We start from the raw sequence: 10,754 nt of genomic DNA, 5'->3' as shown, positions 1-10,754 counted from the left end.
GAATAAATAAAATAAAAAAATAAAAATATCTCGGAAACTAGGTGTTATCAGCTAGTGCCATCTGTCAAGCAAGGGCAGGCTCAGGGACCCCCAGCACCTCCCCAATACGCGAGCGCGCCTCGGAGAAGGAGCACGTTGCTACGAGCGTTATTGTGAATTCGTGCGACAAAAGTAATATTTTTCATTTATGTTTCGCAATTTTTTACCAAGATATAGAGTCTAGTTTGGCGTTATTTAATTTTTTGTTGTGTTCTATGTGTATTAAAGTTACTTTGGAGCTAAATATTTTTAAATTTCGTTCACTCTTTGGTGCAGTTTTTTTTAATTGTTTCAAAAAACACCCCCTAGTCTCACAATGAAACATTTTTATGTAGTTAACAATGAAACATGATGTTCACTGAACACCAGTATCAGTACACAATGAAACGAACTCATTATTTTTTTAATTAATTAAAGTCTATGTGCGAATTTTGTGAAACTAAAATATCATGAAAATTGATAATAATTTGTCTATCATATGACAAAATATAAGATACTTAACTTTAGAAATGGCTGAGATAGGATAGTTTATATGTTGAATGTTTCATTGATGGCAAGGTTAAGGTCACATGTCTAACATTGAAACAGTCGTTTATAAACACTATGTTGCAAGAAAGTGTATGATATCAAGCATGGAGATGCTTAAAACCCTCCCGCGTCCACCTAGTTGGCAATCATGCTCCGTGGACATAAAAGGCGCCTTTCTCGCAGCATGCCGTAAGTGCCGACCAGATTTTCGATTCACAATGAAACTTAGGTGTGCGTACAATGAAATAAGCCTTTCGCTTTTAGATATTTCAGCAATCTTATAACGATTCCATATTTCGGAAACCTTTTAAATAACAAATTTCAGCCTACCACTATTTTCTCCTTTCCTTTCTCATTAATTGATTGAAAGGATGTATGTATTAATGTAACTTATTTATTACAACGTTTCAATGTTTATTAAGGATGTTTCATGGTAGACTATATATATTACATCTGTTTCACTGTAAAAATTAGAGTGTTTCATTGAAAACATGCACAAGTACACAATGAAACAAAACTCAATGAAACAAAATACAGAAACTGTTAAAAATAAGTAGAAACCAAGAAAGCCATATGATAGCCAAATAAATTGTTTATCTTCGTACGAAATATCACACTCATAAGTTTAAAAACACCAGAGATAGGAAGGCTTGAACTTTTAGTGTTTCATTGATCAACAACTAACCCTATGTATAATAATAAGCCTTTATTATGTGTATGAAACCTTTTATTGATTGAATTGTATTTTAGCATCGTGATATTTACAACTGTTATCATTACATAATTAACGTGAAAATATGGGAGTAAGCTTTGCAATTGAATTGCACTAATTTTCCCACAATAACCATATATAGGTGCACAATTCCAATTAACGCATGTCTAATTGTCTACACATCCGAATCGTATATGGCAACCCTTTAATGTAAGATTACTGAGATCCTTCATAGAAGCTAGAGAATTGGTTGAGTCCGAACTTAGCAGAGTAAATTGATAAAGTAAAACTCAAACTCAAAGGTAGACAACCTTAGGAAGAGATTTTTATCGATAAGACCATTAAGACCGCCTGTTGTTACCTAGTTATAATTTTATTTTACATGTAGGTACTTATGTAAAATGTATTTTTATTTGAGCAATTAAAATAATTATTTACTTATAAGTACAATAATGACGACTTACCTGTAAAAATGACATGACATCATATTTTCTTGTTTAGTAAGGATTCTAATATTCTACTCGCAAAAGTATCAAGTCCCCAAGACGTTGAAATTAAAAAAGTTGAATTTTTATGTTACAAGAACCTTTGGTTGTTTGCAGTGACTTTCTAAGTCGAAACACGTGCCATAAGATAAATAAAAACAATATTAGCAGACTTCGGAGTATTTTTAGCACGGTAAGAGAGTTGTTGTTAACATTAAAATAAAAGTCATACTCATACTCTCATACTCATCCTCATTGATTAAGTTCGTCCGGATCGCTTTAAAATATTCTGACTACTTATATGTAATACTGTTTACATACGTCCGGATCGCTTTAAAATATTCTGACTACTTATATGTAATACTGTTTACATATAAATAATTAAATTTTACATCATAAAAATATAATAAATATTACTTTTATTGGAGTCTCATCGCTCCAATATTTTATTTAAATGCTTAGAGTACCTACATACTATATTGTTGCGATATAGAACTATACTAGTTATTATTTATTCTATGAATTAAATTAATGAGGATGAGTACCTATGAGCATGACCTTCATTTGTATGTTAGCAACGACTCCATGGCTCACTTTAGTCTTACCGTGCTAAAAATACTCTGAAGCCTGAATATTAGCCGAATAAATTGAATTGAATTGAATGGGGACTTCACATGCCCACGCACATGCATGGAGCGTGGGGACTATAGCCCAAGCCCTTTCGCGCATGAGAGGAGGCCTGTGCCCAGCAGTGGGACGTATATAGGCTCAAAATATTATTTTATTATTATTTAATATATTGAATAGGTATATATGTATATAGGAACTTTTTACGTTACTAAGTCTTCTGTGACCGTAATGTATTTATTTTACTTTCTCATTTTAATTTTCCGTTGTCCTGTAAGGAAGACCTTACCCGTAAGGAATGAAATAGGCCTTAAAAGTAAATGCGGTAATAGCCAAATCATGTATCAGGTTAAATAATATGAAAAAAAAAACATTTTGAGATGTTTTATTTTGTAAACATGTAAAAATTAATTATACATTTAAACATTACATTTATCAGCTAAAATAGTTTGTCCACCCACTCCTATACAAAAACTTCTTCCAAGGATACCACGACTGGCATTGTACAGTCGTCATCAGATATATCAGAGCGGCCGATGTGCTCAATAATATCTGAACACGCACTTTAACTCCTTGACAATAGGCGTGTTCAGATATTTGTGAGAACCTTGGTTGCTCCGATATATCTGATGGCGACTATACATAATACCTACCTTCCTGCGAATTACACAAGAACCTAATTCTAAAACTATTATGTCCACTTGGCCACTGACTCTTCGTATCATGATTATATTTCTTAGAATGATAGGTACATTACACGTAATGCGATGGCCAATCGCGGCATAAAACCACGAATAAAATGTAATAATCTTAAAATAGTAAATATAGCTAGAAAATATAGAATTCTTAGCTTCTAAGAAGCAACCCAACCTTCTCCATAAAAACACGATCTTAACAAAAATAATATCCGTTATGAAATGGCATAGTCCCAGAACTACGAGTAGAATCTGTACGGCTACCATCAGTTTGTCACTGACATAAACGCCGTCGAGAACGTAATTTACTTTCTATACATCTCGTTTGCACTAATATGCGAGTACGAGCGAGATGTATAGAAAGTAAATTACGTTCTCGACGGCGTTTATGTCAGTGACAAACTGATGGTAGCCGTACTGGTTAAGTATAGGTCAGAAATGTTTGGATATCTAAATCAGAAAACACTTTAGCTCAAAGATACTTTAGTGTAACTTAACCTTAAAGCCGGTAGCAATTATGTGTAATCAGAGGTCAGTGCTATATTGCTCGTGGTCCTCGTTGTGAATAAACAAAAGCCTTGTAGTAATGGCCTAAGTTGACAAAACATTTGGACTGCTATTTCTATTGTTGATCAAGCGAATCGCTTCACGCAAGCCAGTGTAATCATCATCTTCCTCGCGTTGTCCCGGAATTTGGCCACGGCTCATGGGAGCCTGGGGTCCGCAACTAATCCCAGTAATTGGCGTGGGCACTACTTTTTACGAAAGCGGCTGCCATCTGACCTTCCAACTCAGAGGGTAAACTAGGCCCGTATTGGGATTAGTCCGGTTTCCTCACGATGTTTTTCTTCACCGAAAAGCGACTGGTAAATATCAAATGATATTTCGTACATAAGTTCTGAAAAACTCATTGGTACGAGCCGGGGTTTGAACCCGCGACCTCCGGATTGCAAGTCGCACGCTCTTACCGCTAGGCCACCAGCGTTTTTTACGCGAGCCAGTGTAATGAGATCGTTAATTACGTTTATTTATTACGGATCTGTGGGACACACTAGGATGGTCCTCAATTCTAGTAAAAACGAATTTGTAGCTGCAATAAGCTCGTCAGTGAAACAGGTGTGTCTAATTTCATTCATTTTCTTCTTCAAAGGTAGTACGGAAACTTTTATACAAATGTCACATTTTTAGCCTAAAATGTGGCCACATCGGTTCAATCGGTTGCTAATAAGATAGATTTCTACTTGAATATTTAAGGAGCTTTATATTCAAAACGTGATTTGTCAAAGTAATGTCAAACTGAGATAAATGGAAACAAACTATTTGTGCAAGATAGCACAACCTTTTTGTATAAATTTACCTTTTTTATTATGTTTATGGTTTTGATACTTTTTTGTCTATTTTTATTTGTCAGAATACATTTTGTTTTCTCCGAACCAGTGCCTATTATTTTACAGTCGTCTATAAAATTGGTTCTTCAACCGGATATCTCAATGATAACTCGCTCCAAAAGTGCAATGAGTGAGACGGTTCATAAGGGAGACGGTGAGGCCGTCGGGAGGGACATTGCTCCGCTCGCGCAGGAAGGCGCGGGCCCTGCCCTTCACGAACCGAGGCCGACACCTTCCCGCGTGGCGAGCGGCGCCTCGTCGCGCTCCTCTGCCACCATTGTCGCGCGCCAGCTGCAGGCGAGGGCGCAACATGCGCGCCGTGTGGCTGAAATAGAAAAGCAGGCCGCTGAGCGCGAACGTAAAGTTGCTGATCTCGAACTGGAAGCCAGTCTCGCCGCCATAGAGGCGGGCCCAAGCCGACGTGGAAGCCATGGCACGCGCAGTCGTGCAAGCGTACAGGAATGGTTAAATAATACGATTCCTAATACCACTGAGCAACATTTATTAAGTGCCAACCCACCTTTCAGGTCCGACGATATTGCGGCCCAGCGCGAGCCACTGGGACCGAGAGAGCCGCACGGCGCGAGTGCCGCGGCATATGAAAACTCTCCTGAGCAAAATCGCCCTGAAGACGGAGGAGTGACTCGCTTAGTAAATTCGCTCGATAAGTTAATTAACAAAGTAAATCAAACAAAGACGGAGCTGCCGACCTTCGACGGCAAGTCATATTTGGATTGGTTAGCTTTAAAAAGAGTTTACGAAAATAAAGCAAATAGTTTCTCGCCTACTGAAAATTTAGCTAGGTTATCGCGCGCCCTACGTGGGACCGCGCGCGAGGCCGTAGCGGGCCTGCTGGCAGCAGCCCGCGACCCCGCCGCGGTGGTGGCCGCGCTCGACGCGCGCTTCGGCCGTCCCGAGCTTGTCGTCATGCATGAAGTGACGGCGGTGCGTGCCCTACCTAAGGTAAGCTACGACGGTAAGGACCTAGTGATTTTCGCAAGTCGTATTCGTAACTGCGTAGAGGTAATCCGCATGTTAAATAAGCCCGACCATTTACGCTCCCCTGAGCTGTTCCAAGCACTGTGGAGCAAGCTGCCTGCGCTGCTGCGTCCGCGGTGGTTGGATTATGCTCATTCGCGCAATGGTAGCGCTTCAAAAATTGAAATGTTTGCCGATTTCCTCTCGCACGAAGTCGACCTGCAATGCCGATTTGGAGGCGCGGTTGACTACACACCGGCTCTAACTTCCCGGCCGATTGGTGGTAGGGACAGAGTTAACATTATCGCTGAAAATAATCATTCGTCTGATAGCATTTCAACATCATTAAATAGTAATGATTCTAGCAATAATTGTTCATTATGTAAACAAAACCATGACTTATTTGATTGTGACAAGTTCGTCAAACTGTCAATAAATGATAGGTGGCAATTTATCAAAAAGAATAAAATATGTCATAGGTGTTTGAAAAAAGGTTTCCATAAAAACAAAACTTCATGTATGAAAAAAGTATGTAGCGTAGAAGGTTGCGAATTGCGTCATCATAAGTTGTTGCACGGGTCTAAATTTGAACGCGTCGTTACTGCGCACGTCGACGCGGAGGACAACGACGGCGCCGCCGACGACGACTCCGACGACGACGACGAGCAAGTGCCATCGACGTCTGGCGTGATCGCGCCCGCGGCCCCCAGCCTACCCGAAGCGTCCGTTGCAGCTCCACTGCCTGACGACTCGGAACACGATATTCTGACGCATGCGACCTCTTCATCGCCCGAACTGCCTTCCGTACGGCCGTTGTTAAAAGTAGTTGCCGTCACCGTGTCCGGACCCTCTGGTAGCGTTGACACATTCGCGTTATTGGACGATGGGTCCTCAGGAACGTATATTGATTCCAAAATTTCTTCTCGAATTGGAGTGAAGACCTGCGATAGGCTAATTCACGTAGATTGCGTACTTGGCTTGAGCAAGGACGTTAAAGTACAGTATGTCAATTTTAATATACAGGGTCGTCATTCAACCGAAGTTCACTCTATTACAAAGGCTAGATCGATTAACGGTTTAGATGCTGCGCGGCAGTGTGCGCATCAAGATAGTGTGCGCAAATACCTTTACTTAGCTGACATAGCCGGTCAATTTTGCTACGGGGACATAAAGCCCATGCTGATTATAGGACTTGACAATTGGCATTTGTCATTTGCTACAGACGTGCGCAAAGGAACCAAGACACAACCTGCAGCTATTTTAACAGCTCTTGGCTGGGTTTTGTTTGGTTGCGGTTGCAGCAAGACTAAACGAGTTGACGTTGTCAACCATATCACAGTAAGCAAGCCTGACTCCGATAGCGATCGTTTTACTCTAGAACAGCTTATTAGGGAGCAATTTAAGATCGATTCAATTGGTATATCGAAAAAAGAGGCCCGCAATGCTGACGATGAGCGTGCCATACAAGTACTAGAGAGCACGGCTCACCGTCTGCCAGTTGGCCGTTTTGAAGTAGGATTACTATGGAAGGCTGATAATCTGGATATTCCTGATAGTTACAAGTTAGCACTGTCCAGATTCCTCAGCTTAGAAAAGAAAATGAGTAAAGATCCTCGCTATGCTGAACGTTATCGTCGCAATATTCATGACATGTTAACCAAAGAATACGCTGAACAATGTTCTTCCAGCCCTGCTTCTGGACGTCCTGTTTGGTACCTTCCTCATTTTGGCGTGATTAACCCAAATAAACCCAATAAGTTGCGAACGGTACACGACGCAGCTGCGAAATCTTACGGCGTGTCATTAAACTCTTTGTTATTGACTGGCCCTGATCTTTTGCAACCTTTGTTAGGTATTCTAATGCGTTTTCGTGAGGGTGCCGTCGCTTTAAACGCTGACATTCGTGAAATGTTTCCGCAGATCAAAATTATTGAAAAAGATAGAGACGCGCAAAGATTTCTGTGGCGAGATACCCCTGGTGATCTGATTAAAACGTATCGCATGTCATCCATGATTTTCGGCGCCGCGTCGAGCCCATTTACAGCCATACACATAAAAAACAAAAATGCTTTAGAATGGCAGGAAACTTACCCTGACGCGGCTCGAGTAATCATCGACGACCATTACATGGACGATTGCATCACTAGCTTAGACGACGTCGGCAAAGCTGCCAAGCTGGCAGCTGATATTTACACCGTACATGCTCACGCTGGTTTCGAGATGCGCGGCTGGACGTCGAATAATCCTAGTGCGCTTTCGTTGTTACCTAAAGAATCTTTGCTCGAGGTGCCTCACTCTACTAATGTTGACGTAGAATTAGGTCGCCTGGCTACGCCCGTTCGCACGCTAGGTCTTATCTGGCAACCCGCTAACGACCTGATTGGTTTTAATACTGGCATTAGGAATGATACCGTGTTGCCAGAGAAGCTAACAAAGCGAGAGGTTCTAGTGCACGTAATGAGAATTTATGATCCGCTTGGAATCCTTGCACCAATCGTCGTTCGTGGTCGTATTATGTTTCAAGACGCTTGGCGCAAGGGTTTGAACTGGGACCAAGAGCTCTCTCAACGTGACAGCGCCGCGTGGAAGTTATGGTTTCAAGACCTGATCTCCACTTCCAGTTTACAGATACCACGCCGCTATAACTTGAGCGGTCTCGAGGTAGTAGAGTGCGAATTACATGTGTTTTCGGATGCTAGTGAGTCCGCCTTTGCTGCTGTGGCCTATTGGCGCTTTCTATATGTGAATGGTGATGTAAGGCTCTCCCTTATCTGCAGTAAAGTCCGCGTGTCTCCAATTAGACCTGTCTCTATTCCTCGTTTAGAACTTCAGGGTGCTCTAATGGCCGCGCGCCTTGCCACATCGATATGCGAAGCTCATCGACTGAAGCCAATGAGACGCGTTTTCTGGTGCGACTCAATGACTGCACTGGGTTGGCTTCGTAGTGATGCGCGCACCCTTAAACCCTTTGTATCTCATAGAGTTGGCGAGATACTGGAGCTTACCAACATCAGCGAGTGGCATTGGATACCGAGCGACCTAAACGTAGCCGATGATGCTACACGTGCCAAACGTTTTGTGCTCTCTCCAGAATCTCGCTGGATCTCTGGGCCTACCTTTCTCCTTTCCTCGGACTGGCCCGCTGAACCGCAAATTGATGTCAGCGGATTGGGCCGCGAAGAGTATAAAAACATCATTCATCTTATCACCGAGACTGATCTGCCCGCACCAATCTCTGCGGATCCAAGTCGATTCAGCTCATGGCTGAGAATGGTGCGAGCAACGGCAAAGGCGCATCAATTCATATCATTATTGCGAATGCGTAGTATGAGCAGACGAGGCGTAAACTGCAACCTTCCTCGTCTTGAAGGACTCTTATGTACCTTCCACCCAACTTGCACATCCTCTCCTGGTACCTCTAATCCCCCTAATATCCCACCAAGAATAACCGCGACTGATTTACGTCTAGCCGAGTGCCATATTTTGCGGCAAAGCCAACTGGATTCCTTCAAAGAGGATATTTTGCGGATAAAGAACCGAGACCCGTTGCCACGAAGCAGCCGCCTTTTCAAACTGTCCCCCTTCATAGATGACAAAGATCAACTTCGAATGTGCAGTCGTATAGTCGCAGCAACAGGCGTCCATGATGAAGTTAAACGACCACTGATTTTAGACGGAAAACATCCAGCAGTACGTCTCCTAATAGCCAGATATCATCAAAAAGCTGGCCATGCTAACAAAGAAAAGGTTTTGAACGAGCTCCACCAAAGATTTTGGATTTTAGGCCTAAGAAATGCTGTCCGTGTAGTGGCCCATGACTGCCAGTTTTGCAAACTTCACCGTGCCAGAACGTTTCAACCACCGACGGGAGATCTACCGGAGTCTCGCTTGGCTCATCATCAAAGGCCATTCTCTTTCGTCGGCCTGGACTACTTTGGACCCATACTTGTTTCGGTTGGTCGAAGAAGGGAGAAGCGCTACGTTGCCCTATTTACGTGCCTCGTCATCCGCGCCGTACATCTTGAAGTGGTACACAGTTTATCGACGGATGCGGCCATAATGTGTCTACGCCGTTTTATTTCTCGTCGAGGGACACCACAAGAGATCTGGTCAGACCACGGAACAGCCTTTGTTGGGGCAAACAGGGAGTTACGAGCTCTTTACGGCGACTCTGTTGAAGATTTTGCTGCTAACGAATCAATCAATTGGCGTTTCATTCCTCCCGCAGCACCTTTTATGGGTGGAGCGTGGGAGCGGTTAGTTCGCAGTGTTAAAGAGGCTTTAAAAGTGACCCTCAGAGAACAGGCTCCTTCAGACGAAGTTTTAAGAACACTTTTGGCGGAGGCTGAAGCCCTAGTGAATACAAGACCACTAACCCATGTGTCACTCGATGCCGACGCTGATGAGGCTCTAACACCGGCCCATTTTACACTTACATCTCCATCTGGGCGCCCATTTCCCGCTACCCTCACCGATGCCGATCTTCTTAGTCGAAACCAGTGGCGCAGAGCAGTCAGGCTAGCTGACCATTTCTGGCAGCGCTGGGTCAAGGAATACCTGCCCTGCTTGTCACCACGTGTAGGAGGAGGGTCACCGCCTAATGTTGCAGTGGGTGATGTTGTGATCATTTGTGATTGCAACCTTCCTAGAGGCTCGTGGCCCAAGGGTCGCGTGACCGCCGTATACCCCGGCAGAGACGGGATCGTTAGAGTGGCGGATGTTGCTACCGCCGCTGGAATCTTACGCCGACCCCTAAAGAAGCTCGCGAAAGTCCTTGTCTCTACTTAAAAAAAGGGGAGAATGTGCAAGATAGCACAACCTTTTTGTATAAATTTACCTTTTTTATTATGTTTATGGTTTTGATACTTTTTTGTCTATTTTTATTTGTCAGAATACATTTTGTTTTCTCCGAACCAGTGCCTATTATTTTACAGTCGTCTATAAAACTATTATTTCGTATTACATTGATATAATTGAAACTTTGTACTGTTAATTAAAAAGTATATTGTAGACTAATACTATTTTAAAATTATTCGGAATAAGTACCCATACAAATTAAGTTAGATTTAGGAGATTTAAAAATAGACAAAATCATGTTTTGGATAAGACCTTTTATGCACGAACGTTATAAGGACCATATTTTGTTCGTAACCCCATAGGTTTGACGCAAGAAAGTTTACATCAAACCAAACGGCGGCCAAATAGACTAGCGATTAGCTAAAGTGACAAATCTTTTTGCATGGCAAATTCTTGTGGACAAAACTCTTTTTGCATATGATTCCGCTATACAAAATTATAATAC

General features: G+C 42.3%; 1 protein-coding gene across 1 annotated transcript; it reads left to right on the top strand.

Annotated features, from left to right (window-relative positions):
• Window positions 1-4,600: 4,600 nt before the first annotated feature.
• On the top strand, window positions 4,601-10,240 carry LOC134649747 (uncharacterized). The gene has a single exon (XM_063504578.1). It carries the CDS (start codon window positions 4,601-4,603, stop codon window positions 10,238-10,240), a length of 5,640 nt encoding a protein of 1,879 aa, XP_063360648.1.
• The last annotated feature ends 514 nt before the right edge of the window (window positions 10,241-10,754 follow it).

The sequence above is a fragment of the Cydia amplana genome, chromosome 7 (genome assembly GCF_948474715.1).
Source record: "Cydia amplana chromosome 7, ilCydAmpl1.1, whole genome shotgun sequence".
Taxonomy (NCBI): domain Eukaryota; kingdom Metazoa; phylum Arthropoda; class Insecta; order Lepidoptera; family Tortricidae; genus Cydia; species Cydia amplana.
This window is presented reverse-complemented; position numbering and strand designations above follow the sequence as displayed.